The sequence below is a fragment of the Acanthopagrus latus genome, chromosome 17 (genome assembly GCF_904848185.1).
Source record: "Acanthopagrus latus isolate v.2019 chromosome 17, fAcaLat1.1, whole genome shotgun sequence".
NCBI lineage: Eukaryota > Metazoa > Chordata > Actinopteri > Spariformes > Sparidae > Acanthopagrus > Acanthopagrus latus.
The window spans coordinates 15,001,841-15,017,997 of NC_051055.1; the positions used below are offsets into that span (position 1 = coordinate 15,001,841).

The following is a 16,157-nucleotide window of genomic DNA, read 5'->3' on the forward strand; positions in this document are numbered from 1 at the left end:
GACGATGATATGAGGACACTGATTTTTGCTGACATTATCAAAAGGGTGTTGATTCTACTTTATATTATTTGTTGAGGTCATAGTGGGTGGTTGTGCTGTGCTGGGCTGCATTATCTCAACAATTGTATCTTATATTTTGCCTTCATGTATTTTAATGGAGAGGGCAAAATATCAGGAACACTGATGAATATAACTTACCCCAGCACAGCAGCATCCACTATGACATGGGTGATAAGTCTATGTATATTAGTAACTGTAATGAATATATAATGAATTAATAATTTTAGCCATTATATGGCATTGCTGCATTCTGCACACCAGGATAACTGAAGAGTAAGGACCAAAGATCTTAAAGCTCAGGAGTGATGATGACGAGGATGTTACATGTCTGTTGTTAATGACTGTAGCCAGGTTCTGGTAGTTGGTGGAACAGTGATGTTTGCCGGATACAGGTAGGTGGAGGGGCAGTGATGCTGGCTTTGTCCTGAAACACTTCCAGCTGTTCTGGGGTTGCTTGATGTCGAACCTAGGCCACTGTTCTTTTTTACCTTCTAGGTTTGGCTCTTGCTTCCAAAATGGCCATCTTTTGAGATGTTGTTTTTTTCCTGTCATTTTGCATTTTTCTTTATTTGAATCCACAACCTCAACCTAATAAATCTCCTGGTGATCTTTTCTTTTATTCCACAGCATGATGGAAGACTGCTGGAGAGTGTCAGAGCTGCCTTCTCCAACACACCCACTGCGTTGGGAAGCTCCATGAGGGAGGAACCAGTCTTTGTCCTAAACAGTTCCTCGATGTGGTGAATGACATCATAGGGGTGGCAAACTGCAACTTAACTTTCCTTGGTTTTTGCGTTGTTTTTCTTGTTCTGTGTTCTCTGTTTTTAATTTAAAAAATCTTAAACTTGTGCAAATGCATTGTTTGACTATGATTACCATACATATTTTTTGTTATTAAAACCTTTGCAGGTGGTTAAATTGCTCCTTCTGACTTCAGCCACCCATGCTTTTCTCCTGTCTCTGTCTTTGGGGAGGCCATACATGTGCACGCATTTCTCCGAGTGACTGGACCATCCCCATGCGGCACAGCATACTATGGTGAAGACTGTATTCAAGGACAACACAGCGGAAAGGACACAAACAGCATGACATGCTAATCTGTTTGACTTCTTTAGATGCTGTTTTTAAGTGTATCTACTGCATGTATCTAAAATAGCAACTGCGTGCTTAAATGGCCTGCCATATCAACGGTCTGTTTATGTATGTAAAAATAACTAAAAGTACCAACTGTGCAAACAACACCAACGCTCCTCCAGTGCTCCAAGCTCACAGTCCGGACTGTTAGCTACACTGCTAACTGAGCTAACTAGCTAAAGGCAACTACAGTTAGCAGCAGTTACTCTGCTAATATGCTGCCCCCTATTTGTTTAGAGTATGAATCTAGCACTTGGCCAGTTCTTACATATTGCCCTTTAAGGCCAAGATTGAACTTTTCCATCTCTGTGTAAAGAAATGTTTTTGCTGTCTTCTCTCTCATTAACCGTGTCATTCGTGTTTGAACCCAAACTCGAAAATCTTTGCCAGTGCTCATGCAGCAGGTGAATGGCTGTTGGCTGTAATGGTACTATAATAACCTGTAGACTGTAGACCATCTGAGGCTGCTGGGACTGAGGCCCTGAACCTCTCTGCCTGAATAAAGATATAAATCTCACTTCCTACTTTTTAAAGAGCTAACCAGACACATTTCAGTGATCTTAAAATGCCTTTAAAGAATAAGAAAATGTTGGAATATTATCGTTAAAAAAAGCATCCGTCCGCATGTGCGATTTGCCAGCAAGGCGCCAAAGTGAGTAAAGCCAACTTTTTCAATCTAAAAAGAGGGCACTGGTCTAATGCATTGCAAATACAAATAGGTATCGACCGACTGAGAGGTGGAGGGGAGGAGGAGGGATGGAGGGATGGGGGGGGGGATGGGCAGATGATAAAGGTCAAAGAAGGTGTGTGCTGCATGCGCTCATACCTTTTGTCAAAGAGGACGAATACACTCTCCATAGTTAACCACATTACTGAGGAGCAGCGAGGACGAAGAGGGACTGGATGCTACGAGAAACACTTCTCTCTCTTAATGCAGACAAACTATTCCCCCCAGCCCAAGGACAGTCATTACCTGAGGGGAAAGAGGCAGCATGTGTGTTAGGGGAAGAGATGCTTATACTGGCGCTGATCTTGAAAGGGCCTGGCCGATCGATCGCATTAAGCTCCCTGCGAAAGAGAGAAATCAATATGTTTTTAAAGGCGAAGCAGGCTGCATGTGGTGTGTGCGTGTGGGCTTCATTGATACCGCCAGACGTGTTCAGAGAGAAGCTGTTCCTGAAAAAGAACGATCACATTTCGAGGTCAAGTGCTTTCATTTCCAATACTTATCTACAAAAACCTGAACACTTGTGAGAAATGCGTACATTGAAACCGTGTCCCGGTTTGAGTTCCCATTATCACAGCAGAGGACCGGCCAGTGTTTGAGGAGCACAAATGACAAACTGGCAGGGAAAATCAATAGTTTGAAGAAAGTCGTGCAGAGGCAGTGAGGTCTGAGAGGCTGCGTGAGGATTAGAAAGACAGGAAGAACGAAGCAGAACGACCTGTGACTCTTTGAGAAAATTAATTGCTTGTTTAATGCAATCAGTCTTATAGTTAACAGCAGAAATTGCCTACAGAGGTTCACCACAAGAAGATGGAGTGGGAAGGAGGTCAACGCCAGCGAAAAGAGCGAGAAAGAGAGACGGTCGGCAAACAAAGACGGAGAAGGCAATTTAATTTCCATCAGCCCCTCAAAACAATGCTAATCAATACTAACACACCCACTCTTGAACATTTTCTACCTCACTCATGTCTCTATCTATCTATTTCCATCTCTCACATACACACTCACCACAATTTTCTTTCCCTTGAGTTGGCAACTGGGACAGGCAGTGTGACCCAGTACAGGCAGGAGGGAAGAAAAAATCCACACAGATCTGACACACTGTCCTCAGAGCACCTGCACTGACACAAACACACACCGCTGTCAGGAGGGACAGAAAGGAAAGGGAAAAAAAAGGTTAAAATAGAAATAGACCAAGAGAAACCAAGGGACTAATGAGTAGCTTTGTGTAAGAAAGAAGGAAAAGGGACATAAAGGTATGTGTAGACAAGAAAAGAAGAACAGACTGAAAGATGACAGGAAAAGGGAGAGAGGTAACAGGAATTACAGACATCGCAAGGAGAAATAATAATCAGCCAATGGCTCGTTTGTAAAGCATTAAATGCTGACATGTTTGTTTTCACTCTCTTTCATTCTGCAAATGTCATGCAAGGATGCAGCATTTCAAATAAAATTAGGGCCTGATATTAGACTAAAACAAATACAAATGGAGGGATGATGGTTGACTGGGAAGCAAGCTGACACATACGGCTATCGAAGGAGCAAAGGAGAGCTGACACCTAAACGTAGCGATAAAGACTGGGACAGAGTCGTGAGCAGTAGTTTCTGCCTTGTTCGGTGCAATGAGCAGGAAAAAGATGCAACCAGCATTTTGAACTGGGTTAAAATTTGTGAAGAGAAACCAGCCTGCCCTCTAGTGGTTATAAAGCGGAACAAACAGTTTAATCAGGAGTGAAGTGCAGCTCGCTGATCAATATTATCCAAGAAGCAGTGGTGGAAATTAAAACAGTACATTTACTTGAGCGCTGTAATTAAGCACTTCCTGTACTTTACTTGAATATTCACATTTTATGTCACTTTAAAATTATGTTTCTTCGCTATCAAGGGAACTAGAGGACTTATTACACTCACTTCACAGTTGTAATCATTCTGTAATCAAGGTTTTGCACACAAAACATATAGTTGGCTCGTAAAATACGATACATTGCAAACTAGGCAACAATCAATTAGCTGCAACATTTTTTTTTTTTTTTTACACTTAATAATGTAGGAGTTTGACCTTAAGAGACTATAAAGAAAATACTCTTCTATAGTAGTCTTGTTAATATTATATGAGCCTTGACTCTGTGATTTATGTGAGTCTTTCAGTCTGCGTTGCTGTGAACTGCTGGTATTTATGGATGTTTTATTGATCTTAAACATACAGACTTGCAGCTTATTATGGTCGTAGCTTTGTGGTAAGAGCCATGAGTTTGAACTAAATCATATAGGACAGTTTGTTAAAAATAAGCCCAGATAAATCTAAATGTGTGCATGGTGAAAACAAAAGAGCTGCAGTAATCCAAAAAACACACTTAAGATTTTAGGACAGAAAAACTAGTAATGATGAGCATTTATGAATTCCAGCATGTCAACTTGTTGTGGTGAAACCAAAACTCAAAAACAACGTAACAGCAAATGTGGTTATCATTGTTTGGATTCGACTGAAAAATATGATGAGTTATGATTGTTGAATTAAACACACATCAGATCTTGATGAATGAATTACTCAATTTTTTCCTGTAAATCTATTCTGATGTACGCTATGAAACGTGCTGCGAACAAAATGTAGTGTGAATGGCTCCCGTGCACCTGTATGCATACCTGACAACGTTTGGGCATGTAGCTGATGAGTCAGCAGCTGGTGTCCCGAGGGGTCTCTTCCCAGACCTGGATCAGCGCATTAGTGAGTGCCTGAAGTCTGTGACTGCACTTGGTGTCACCCAGACTTCCCTCTCCCCAGACACTTCCTTCAGCTCTTCCGGGGATTTGCATCAATGCAGGTGGAATTGATATCCTTGAACTTTAACTGATTTGGTGTTATACTGTGACAATTAAATGTTCCCTTAATCCCCAAAGTACTGTAGTTTAAACAATTAGGATCTGGATAAATACTCTAAATTCTGAACTTAAATCCACTTGTTAACAATCCATTATTCTGATGCTGAGATCATGGATTATTTGAAAAAAATAGTGAAGCACCCATGGAAAATATGTATTCCTCTAGAAAAGTGGGAGGTTAAGTAGCTTTATCATGGATGGCCAAATGAGGCTGTGTTTGAAGGTGGGACTTCAGGGATATTTAGGTTTGTTGTGAAATCCAATATTCCAGGGTATAATTGGGTGTTTTTGACTATTTTTGATTTTTCCATTATATTTCACTTTAAAAACTATCTAATTGGTGTCATTATTTTCAGCACACCCTCACATGTGTGACTGTACAGTTATTTTTTTATTTTGACATACTGTATTAACACAATGGACCTAAACCGACTCCACTACACACTAAACACACCACACAAAACACTACATAACACACTAACTATACACTCCAAACACCCTAAATGTCACAAATCTCTCAACTCTCAATATCGCTGACTGTCTCTACACCAGTCCTTCTCAAATAGTGGGGCGTGCAATGCCTGAGGGGGCGCGAGTGCTTGCTCTTGTTGTATTCGATTAAAGTGTAATTGCACATCCAGAAAGTAGGTGGCAGTGGCGCTCTCATTGTGCGCACTATTAGCTCTATGGTGTTTTTTAACAGAGCCGGCGGTAAGAGATGTAAACAAACTGAGGGAACGTGGAAAAATATTTGACAGGGATGAAAAGAAATGCCGTAAGAGAGGAAGATAATGAGACAAAGGAAAGTCACTCAAAACCCAAGACAAGGAAATATGACAAAACGTATGTAGCGATTGGCTTCATTGTAACTACGGTCGGGGACGAGGAAAGACCGGTATGTTTATTGTGTCTTAAAATGTTGGCAGCGGACAGCATGAAGCCGAATAATTTAAGGCGTCACTTAAACACAGTACATCCCAATCATGCCGACAAACCGCTTGAGTTTTTAACAGAGAAAACGCTCCGAATATTGCCAGCAATCATCCCGTTTTGCTACGTCAGTTAACCAGCGAGCACTGTTGGCATCATATAAGGTAGCGCACCAAATTGCTCAGTGCAAGAAACCCCACACCATCGCAGAGGAGCTGATACTGCCTGCAGCAGTAGACATGGTCTCTGTAATGCTGGATGATGCAAGTGCTGCAAAACTAAAAACTATCCCTCTGTCCAATGACACTGTCGCCAGACGTATAAACGACATTGCCGATGATCTTCAAGAACAGCTGGTAGATAAACTCAAAGACAAATCAAATGGTATCAAATCAGTTGTTAAAAAAATGTTTACAGGAGCCAGGAGTGTTAAAGTTACCTAAAATAGTTTATATAAGGATTTTTTTTTTTCAGGCAAATTGCACTTCAATGCACTAATCTTTTCCGTAAGAGACTGAGAAACAATGTTAATAAAGTTATTCCTTGTTGCAAGTTGATCTATATGTCTTTTTTCATTTCTCTTTACATATAACAAGTTTTGGACAAATGATACTAATTGTAATCGTGGCGGGGGGAGCTGCATTTTCTTCTTCCTAAGGGGGGCCTAACAGAAAATAATTGAGAACCACTGCTCTACACCGACCGTCGATGCCTGTCATTCATCCGCCTCCGTCCCTCCCACAACTGCCCGTTCCTCAACAACCAAACTTGCTGCTTGCCGACACTTTCGTGACAAAGGTCCGTTTTTACCGTTTCTTCCTGCACCAGACAAAAAGTAAACGCGACTGCAATGTTCGCGAAAAAGCATGGCAGACATTATTTACCCGAAGTCCGGTTTTGGACCTGCCGGTGCATCCACCTACTTGGGAGGTGAGCCGTGGGGTTGGGCTAGCAGCTAGCTACACACCAACATCCACAGGTTCCGAATTCACTTTGTTCTTCGCGCTTCTCCAGATCTCCTCAGACCGGACCAGACTCAGTCCGGACTCGTTTAGTCTAATTAATCCACAACAGTCAGTTTAGATGGACAGAACAGAACAGGAACCCCCGGCAAAATCCCGGTCCAGCTCGTGCTGCTGCAGGTATAAATCCGCTTGCTTCTTACGGTGGCGGTGAGCTCTGCAGTGATTGGCTCTGGTGCGCACGTGACTGTGGTGGCTATGGTTAGCAATGTTAGCGGAATGTGTAAAGCATTTATGAAATAAATTATTAACGGTATCATTACAGTCCAAACAAATGCGTGCACACCCTTGAACTAAGCAGCAGCCGTGTGGTCAATCTGAACCTGATCCACAGAGATATTTGAGGCACACATGCACACAAAAACAGACAGAGATTCCTTGCTTTTATAGAGAGATATATTTATTAATGATTAGTCACAGCAGATATGGATATGGATAGTAAGAAAGTAAGAGTATCTATAAACAACATTATCACTAACTGGTTTATTAAGGTACTGTTATTTAGTGATTTTATTAGGGACTTGAGTGTCCAGTTTATGATTCTTCATCCTTCTACATAACATAAAAAGAGAATATGTTTTACATCTATGTTTTTTCTTACTTTGTAGAACAGGTTTTGTTATATTATTTCATATTACTTTCACATAATGAATTATATATACTTTATACACTTAGTACTATATATATATATATATATATATATATATATATATATATATATATATATATATATATATATATATATATATATATATATATATATAGCTTAGAGTTTATTTACATCTTATTTTCCATGGGTAGGTAGAGTGGGAATACCTGGCTCCCCCAGCTGCATGTAGAAGCAAGAGCAAGTTATTGAACCCCAAATGGTCAGTAGACAGGAAAAGCGCCACAGAAATGCAAATTCATTTACATTATTATTCTTTCTGTCACTTCACGACCAGGTGTAACTGTGGGATTGAATCTGTGTCGTTTGTTTTGGTTTTCGACTGTTTTTTTATTTTTTTTATTTTATGACAGATTAAATAAAAACTACCTTGTCAAATGAGTTCTCCACCATTCATGCAATGGAACTAAGTAGATTTACTTAAACTTTGAGGTACTTTCCTCAGGTTTTTACCTCCTCTGCTACTTTTCTTTTCAACTCCACCACATTTCTAATACTATTTGACACCCGTGCTATTAAAATGTATTTCAATAATCACATATAGTAGCCTATACACAGCATTGATACTTTATATTTTGCCACTCTGTGGCATTGCTGCTTTTATTTAAGTCTGTTATGTTTTTATCCCAACCTGGCAACCATAAAGATGTCTTCCCCGCACACCTTACCAGTCACTGATGAAGCAGTCAGTTAAAACACAGCCTGTACATCTTTAATAAAAGGGTGCGTCGGTAGAAAGTGGAAGCAAAAGGAGTATCCTGAACGATGATGTGACTATAATCTCGCTGTCTCAAAAAAAAAAAAAAAGGGATAAACATATCACAGTCCAACGAGCATCATTGTAAGTAATAGAACCGAACAGACGTCCTGTAACAGAGAGAAGAAAGCCCCGTTCACTCAGCTGTTTACCTTCACTGCCCATATTTGGTCCGGCGGGGTGTCGCCCAGTCAGCTCTTGCTCACTGCGCTGACTAAAGGAAGTGAGTCACACTGACGGTAATGTTACGTCTCTGTTGCAGCAGCGGGGACGAGCGCGGAGCCGAGAACAAGGAAGCAACATGTGCTGACCATAATAACTCCAGCACAGCAGCACGGAGGCAGCAGCAGGCAGACATCCACGAGACAAAAAGCACAAGCAGCCCCGAGGACACTCACGCGCTGTCCGGACACTTTGTATCGTGAGTACCGCTCTCTATCTGTCTCTCGCCGAGTGTTTTTTTCTTTTCTTTTCTTCAGTGGTTAACTTGTTTAAGTCGCTTTTATTATACTGTTATCAACAAGTCCGCCACTTGCCTTTGTGTGTCGTTCTGTTTTTCATCAGCGAACAATTTAGTTTTTTGTGTTTACTAGTTTATCACAAAGGGGTTTAACGGATAAACTTTTAGAAACTACCCCGCGTCAAACATTCCAACACAGTGATTCGCCCTCTTAATAAGTGAGAACACTTTTTTTTTTCTTTTAATGTATTTATTTTTTTTTAAGAGCTGAGTGAACTCGAGGTTGTACCTCCAACACCTCACCGGAGGCCTGTTTCTGCTCGTTTCCACCGGGGGGGTTTCCGCGCTGTCAGTAAACCCGAAAACCCAAATGTGTTATTTCCAGCTCGAAGCGAGAAGTTTCCTCCCTCTCAGCAGTGAGGACAGAAACTAAAGTCCCGAGAGTGAATTCAGCTGTCGTTTCATTTTGACTTTTTTTTCTCTTCTACTTCTTCTTCTTAATTTCTGGTTGTGTTACACAGCCATGAGCAGCTACACGCACACAGGCACGTGTTCCTACTTGAGTCAACCTGAGTCACGTACTCAAAGTTGTGTCTTTATCGCGTTGTTGTGTCTCCTTTAGTTTCATGGTCACCTGAAATATCTACGAAATCAGATCTCAAAGGGGGTTCACACAGCCTCACCTTTACCCGCCTGTTGGTCACAACGGACACCTTAAAGGTGCACTGGAATTTTGATATTTGCAATGTAAATGACTTAATAAGACAAAATCAGAAATATGTATCTTTTCCAAAACTGAATAAACGAGAGGTTCTCAGAGGAAAACACAGCCCTCAGAACACTGTTTGTTTATATGTGGCGGACCCTGCCACCTTTCTGGATTCAGACTAGAACAGTATGAAATGATGTTGTTCCTTCAGGGTCAGTTTGTTTATTCAGGCATGAAAACAAAGAGCGTTTGTCTGTGCATAAAAATATCAATCAAGGTCCCACTCTGTCTTCCCCTAAACTGCATAGTGCACCTTTAATATTGAGAATTACCTACTTAGTAAAAAAGTAAAGATTGTGTTGTTCTTTAAAGTCAGCTTCTTATTCAGTTTATTGTGTCACCAGATAAAGATAATTTGTTTATTTAGTTTGTTTCGGCAAAAAAGAGTCAGTGAAGATCTTTATCTTTTGGATTAAAATGTCCTCCCCAAAACTACGTAATGCACCTTTTTGATAAGTTAAATCAAAACACACAAACATGTCAGCTTATACTTGTGTTGGTTTTGTTCTCACACAGTTGAGACACACTTGGTGAGATGTTGCTAAAGGTGCTGATCATTTATTATTAATAGTCATTTTTGCACTTTCTCTCTGCATTCCTGTCATCTGCTGTTTGGAGGCATAAAAAAAAAATCAGTCAATTAAGATCGTTCTCTTCTGATTAAAATGTCTTACCTCAAGCTACATAGTGCTACTTTAAAGGTGTCAAATGGCGACCAAAGAAGTGATCCAGCCCCTCTGCCATCATTAAACACACAGTCTGAGTCTGCAAATGGGACAAGTTTTTCACACGTAAAATCAAAACAGTATCAGCAGACTCTGTGATAGTGGCTGCAGACAGAGTAAACATGGTGCGCAGACTGAGTGGCCAACTCTGCTCGTTGTGGTCGGTCTGATGGCCTGTTTTTTTTTTTTTTAAAGGATGTCACTGAACCTCTGATTAGATCAAGGAAGTGGCACAAGTAATCAAAGAAATAAATAAACGCAGCTGGAGATATCACTGTGTTTCAGGTTCCTTGGTATCTCCAAACTGTTCCCTTTAAGTTGGTATGATGCCAGTTCGTTGTAAACATGACATGACTGGGCCGGCTCTAACAGAATACAGTGTGTGAATTGAGGGCGATGGTGTGGGGTGTTGCATGTTGTCACCTGAACCTTGTGTCAGGGCCAAGAAATTATTTTAACACCGCTACACGTTGTCCTGTGTGAACCACCACTGTATTTCTTAGATAATCCAAAAGGTTTTGAAAACGTTTGTTAGTGTGTGAGACAGATACATTTCTTAAGCCATGTCGGAACAGCCAGAGCTGACACTGTTAGTAAATTAGTTGATTACCTGACTAGTAGAAATTGAATCAGCTGCAATTTTGATAACCAATTCATCATTTACTCATAAACACGCAAAAAAACACTGGTTCCACTTTCTCACATATGAATATTTGTTTGTCCTCTTTGATATCAAACAGAATGTCTTGGATTTTTCATTGTTTGCTGAACAAAATGAGTTTAAACTTGGGATTGAATGCGCGGAATGTAACTTCTGACACCATGGGTCAGAGTTTGTTGATGTTGTGAAGTATGTGGGGTCATGGAGGTTGTTTTCATAATTGTTAAACAGCCTCCTTTCCCTGTGAAAACTGATTATTGCGCTCCAACACGAGCGAACAAACAAACACTCTCTGACGTATCACGATGGTCCTGCTACTGTTACCTTGATTAAAGTTGCAGATGTTGGTTTGATTGTCGTCGGGAGCAAAATGTATGTTTCATCTCTGCTTTATGTAACTGAAATGTGAATCATGTTAACTTAGACATAGACACTCTATATGAAAGATTGAGGGGGTCGAAGGCAGTGAGACGTCCAGTTAAAACTCAGTCAGCGAACACACCTTCATTGTTTTCTGAAGGTTTCAAGTTAAGGAAGCACAATGCTATTTTAACATTCTTTAAAGTTTTGGCAGAAATTTTTAAACGGCAACAGACCAGAAAAACCTGTGTAAGTGTTTGTGTGTGTCGGAAAAAGTGACAGGTTGTTTTGACCAATAACCTTTTGCTTTTTGGGAATGTTGGAATGAACCTTCAGCTGCTGAGTGATGGAAATCAAAATGGAGATGTAACCCAGAAAAACAACAAACTGAAGGATATGTGCAATTTGAGCCTGTCTACCTCACAAACTAATTATTGACTGCAGTTTGTAAGGCTGCTGTTTAGCATCTAAACATATGGCTCTCGTAGTTGGAGTAATGTAAAAACATATTTGTTGGGGTTCTAAAGCTACAGCTACTCTTGCTTGTTGTGTCACACCACTCCTCTTAGTGGAGGTTGTGGCCAAGTCCGCCGGGGCAAATAATAATTTTCTCTCACAACACATTACACATGCTGAAGCAACAGTCGTGTGTTCCAAGCCACAATAACAAATGACTCCCTGCACCTCAAAGTTCAAGGCACGACTCTCTCGTCAGGGCCATCAGCAGGATGTCAGCGCTCCGAGCCATCTCTGCTGCAAAGTTGGATTTGCCTTGGCCTTTGTTGAACACACCCCTCTCTTCGGTCAGGCTGACATTGGCTCCAAACCCAAACAGACACGCTATCAGAGCATAAACAGCACAGTGAGCTCATTGGATTTGCATTTCAGAATCCTTGCATGTCAACATGGCAGGGCTACTTTGCATCTTGTTTGCCTGAATACGAACTCCACTCTCAACACGTCGCCGTGTCCGTAGCTGTAAAATGCCAGACGCTCATATACACAGAGCTCCCCTGAAGGTTATAAAAATAGGAGGCTGAGGGGTAACTGCACAGGGAAGTGCTGTTATCACTGCAACTGACGTTCCTGCTCCCCCTGCGGCTTATTGAAGGGAAGTCACAGTCTATTAACAAAAACTTAAGTCACACTTCTTCATGCACTCAAATGTCAAGCGTGTTGTGTTATTACAGAGCCACACACTCATTCTCGTAAACACAGAGACACTATGATGGATATGTTGACAGCCTCAAGTGAATTTTTTTCTCCCCTTTTTTTCCTCTGTTTTTCTACAGACACCATGAAAAGAGAGGTGAAGGCTGGAGTCAACTTCCTCAAACGCCTGGTCATGGCACGTGGCAAACTGGATGAAGCCAAGGCAGAATTGTTTGCTGAGAAGCTACAGAAACTATTATGCGAAAAATACGAGGACCACTGGTACCCTGACAGCCCCAGCAAGGGCCAGGCATACAGGTAATTAGTAATACTGAAGGTGCACTATGTAGTTTTGGGGCAGAAATTTTCATTTGAGAGATCTTTGTTTTTCATGACTGAATAAAAAAAAAAAAAAAATCTCATTTATCAGCGAGATCCATATAATCATTTGCGCTCACTCTGCAGATGTATCCGGATAAATAATGGAGTGCTCTGTGATGAGGCAGTCCTGAAGGCATGTGAGGAAAGTGAGCTCACACCCAGTGAGCTCGGCCTCCCGCGTGAGCTCACTCTGTGGATTGACCCCCTGGAGGTGTGTGCAAGGTGAGTCACTGGCTGGCCTGCTGAGGCAGAGGCAAAGAATGACACCGACAGACGAGCTTTAACAACAAGGAGGCGTTTCTCAGTCTAGCCAAGATTTATGAGAGTGAGTTCAAGCCATGATGCATACTGCAAAGTGGTGAATAACAACACGTGGGAAGAGAAATGTACGAATATAGGCAACAGTTAAATTAAGAATGACTTGCGTGTGGTTTAAAATAAACCGCCTTTTTTTTCTTCACAGATCTGGAGAGAACAGCAGGCCCTTCACAATAAGCTTTTTCAAAGAGGAAGAAGAGGAGGAGGAGGAGGAGGAAGAGGAGGAGGGGGGTGCGAAGGGAGAACAGCATGACTCACCTGGGGAATCTGTAAACCTAGACACATCAGATTACCACTCCGCTACCTCTTCAGATTGTGGTTCCACTGCATCGAGCGACACAGAGGAGGAGGCAAAAGACGAAGAGAAGGAGGTTGTGAAGAAGGAAGCGGCAGAAAGCGACACGTACACCATACTGATGGTGCCCAGGATTCGGAAGAGGCGTGGAGAAGGACCAAATAAGGTCAAATACGTCAGAAATATGGTAATTATTTCTTATTTAGGACCACCCGTTGGTGATATTCTATATTTTTCTTACTGTCAAGAAATCCCATAAAAAGACAAACCAAGGAAACTGAGCCTACGACATGTCTTGTCTCTGCAGTGAAAGACTGATATGACTGTGTGTAATCTGTGCCATGGAATTTTATTGTTGCACAAAAACACATCAGTGAACCACACTGTACTGAAGAGTATTCAGCAATTCTAGAGAATTCTCATTCCCAGCGTGTCCAATATCAATGCTTTTGGTGACTCTGTCCAAGTCATTGTCGGTATTTGATGACCCCAAAAAGTCTGAAAGTCTGAGAGACAGACAAAAGGATTGTTGGTTTTGGTCTTTTTGTGGGATTTGTTGACATTGTGATTAAGTTTCAGTATTAAATGTTCTAGACAGGAAAACACCTTTGTTTCCACCCATATGGACAAAGTGTGTGTAATGTCCTTCTAATCTCTTGCACTCCTTCCTGTTTAGATCCCTGCCAGCCTCCAGTACTTCTACCACCCTTCACCAGTTTGGCCTCAGTACAAGAAGGGCGCTCCAGTGTTTCTGAACACGGTGTGCGTGCCTCCAGCACCGCCTCCTCCACCCCAGCAGGTATTTGGCTACTACATCTTGCCGCAGCCGTCTCCGCAGTTCATCCTGCCTCAGGCCACTCTGCAGCCGTGGGGAGCTGTGAAGGGTTAGGCTGTCCAGGGAAGTGTCTTTCCAAGCTCCTTCAACTGAGCCATGTTGTGTCAGGTCTCTGAGTCCAGAAAAAAATTGGGCCACAAAAGAACATTTTTAACTGTATTGCTGAAAGTAATTCCTTGTGCAACCTCTAATGATTCCTCTTTTCCTTTTTCATTTCTGGTGAACTTGTAATCGATGTCTTGTACTCAGCACAGATACCACTAAACTTGAGTGAAAGCTTTGTTTTTGTTTTGATCAATCTATCAGGTCTGCACTGCTAATTCTTTCTTATGTACTGTACACACGAAGAATGACTTCAGTCACTGGGTGCTAGGACTAACTCAGGAACTCTCAGCAATATCCTTGAAATGCCAAATAATTGTCTTTTTCTGCATTATCTTTGTTGTTTTTGTCAATCTCTTTGCTATTCCTCTCACCAGACAGTGTGTACACAATGTATACATCACAGTAAATCAATGTAAAATGTGATTCAGAGTTTTAATCTATTGTAGCTAAAGTTACCTTATCTGTATATTAAGAAGAATATTTTTACTAAACTGCTTGTAAATAATACAGAACTTGGATGCACACTTTCTAACCTCACTGAGTTATTGTTGTAACTTATTTGGCCACCACAAGATGGCGCTCAAGTCACAGCTCATACATGGACGTGTATATTCCTATTTTTATTATTTTTTTTTTTAATTAACTGGCTGCTCAATATTGCACATGTAACCTCAGAGAACATGGTTTGAAACTCTCTGCTGTCAGCAAAATTCCCAATGTTTCTTATTCAGGTGTATCTGTCTTATGGCCTGCTGAAAGAGAAGCTGTGTGTTTTGTTTTGTTTTTTTTAACCTTTTTTTTATTATTGTAAATAACTTGCAATGAAATCTTCTCCTATAAATCCTGACCATTACTCACTGATCCTTGTATACTGTGTGCACGTGTTGTATTATTTAATTATAGTCATGCTTTATTTATTGGAACTTTGTGTGCTTTGAGCATTTGTTTTGCATTTGCTATTTACCTCCTTATTGCGACCAATTAAAATCATCTCACACCTGATTATTCAAGTCATCCTCTGTTGTTTATTCCCGTCATCAACAAGTGCTGACTTTGGTGCCGTTTGCTGTGATGAAAGCATTTTGACCTGTCCTTGAAAAACCACCTGTCCTTCTGAGCGCTGCAGGGATCATTACAAGTCATAACAGGCAGGATGCTGCAGCGGAAGGACTGCTGCGTGCTGGGTGCGTCATTTCACCCAAGGTCATGACGCTGTTCCTCCTCTGGAAGGCCTAGTGGAGAGAGCGAGGGGAGAGTTTGTGTCACGTAGTGTTTTGCCTATGGAGGACTTGCAGGAAGTGAAAGGACGTGTTGGCAAGTCAAGTGAAAAAAATAGCGAACAGGAATGGGAAGTACAGCGATATACAATAAAGCAATAAGGCATATTTATAGCGATTCCATGAAGGCAACACCTCAAAATCCTGTTTAAAAAAACGAACCCAAGTGACTTCCAAACCCTGGCTGCCGCGGGGTCAGAGCGCAACAGGTCACCGGAGCGCGCTCAGCCACGAGATGTCACTCTGTAGCTGCTGAACTCGTGCTCATCCCTGTTGTCAGACTACCAATACAGAAAGGCATGTAACGTGAGGTTCCTTATGTTTTTTTTTGTTTTGTTTTGTTTTTTTACGGGTTAAGGTTAGGGTTACCCTTTTCCTTATTTGTGCTCAGAAAAGAAAAGCAGGTATTCGTGTGGCGTGTCCACCGATAATTAAAATACAAAACAGGCACAAGAATCTGGGAAAACAAAAGAAAAACATGCACACAAAGAGTTCATTTGTGGCAGGCTGAGGCGCACGCACGCACGCACGCACGCACACACACACACGCACACACACACACACACACACACACACACACACACACACACTCTTAAAATACTAACCCATGCAAATAGGAGAGCAGAGCTGCTGCCGTGTGCA

General features: G+C 41.4%; 1 protein-coding gene and 1 long non-coding RNA gene across 5 annotated transcripts in view; one reads left to right on the forward strand and one right to left on the reverse strand.

The window, feature by feature from the left end:
- Positions 1 to 4,947, reverse strand: part of LOC119005850 — a 31,377-nt gene extending 26,430 nt beyond the window's left edge. For 2 of the 4 annotated variants that reach the window (XR_005070598.1, XR_005070596.1), the window contains exons 1-3: positions 4,565 to 4,947; positions 2,930 to 3,037; positions 2,021 to 2,262 (exon numbers count right to left, since the gene is read on the reverse strand). This is a non-coding gene — a long non-coding RNA (uncharacterized LOC119005850). The remainder of the gene's footprint in view (positions 1 to 2,020; positions 2,263 to 2,929; positions 3,038 to 4,564) is intronic. The other 2 variants (XR_005070597.1, XR_005070599.1) reach the window with 2 other exon arrangements.
- A 3,459-nt stretch (positions 4,948 to 8,406) lies between these two features.
- On the forward strand, positions 8,407 to 15,240 carry si:dkey-79d12.5 (maternal B9.15 protein). The gene is made up of 5 exons (XM_037073855.1): positions 8,407 to 8,598; positions 12,445 to 12,622; positions 12,770 to 12,907; positions 13,149 to 13,485; positions 13,975 to 15,240. The coding sequence occupies exons 2-5, from the start codon at positions 12,450 to 12,452 to the stop codon at positions 14,185 to 14,187; spliced, it is 861 nt and encodes a 286-aa protein (XP_036929750.1). The 5' UTR covers positions 8,407 to 8,598; positions 12,445 to 12,449; the 3' UTR covers positions 14,188 to 15,240.
- The last annotated feature ends 917 nt before the right edge of the window (positions 15,241 to 16,157 follow it).

What these genes read in the sequence shown, in the direction of transcription:
- si:dkey-79d12.5 (XM_037073855.1), top strand. Translation starts at nt 12,450, where the DNA reads ATGAAAAGAGAGGTGAAGGCTGGAGTCAACTTCCTCAAACGCCTGGTC. An exon ending in AGCAAGGGCCAGGCATACAG is followed by an intron (nt 12,623 to 12,769) that starts GTAATTAGTAAT and finishes CTCACTCTGCAG; the next exon opens with ATGTATCCGGATAAATAATG. An exon ending in CCCCTGGAGGTGTGTGCAAG is followed by an intron (nt 12,908 to 13,148) that starts GTGAGTCACTGG and finishes TTTTCTTCACAG; the next exon opens with ATCTGGAGAGAACAGCAGGC.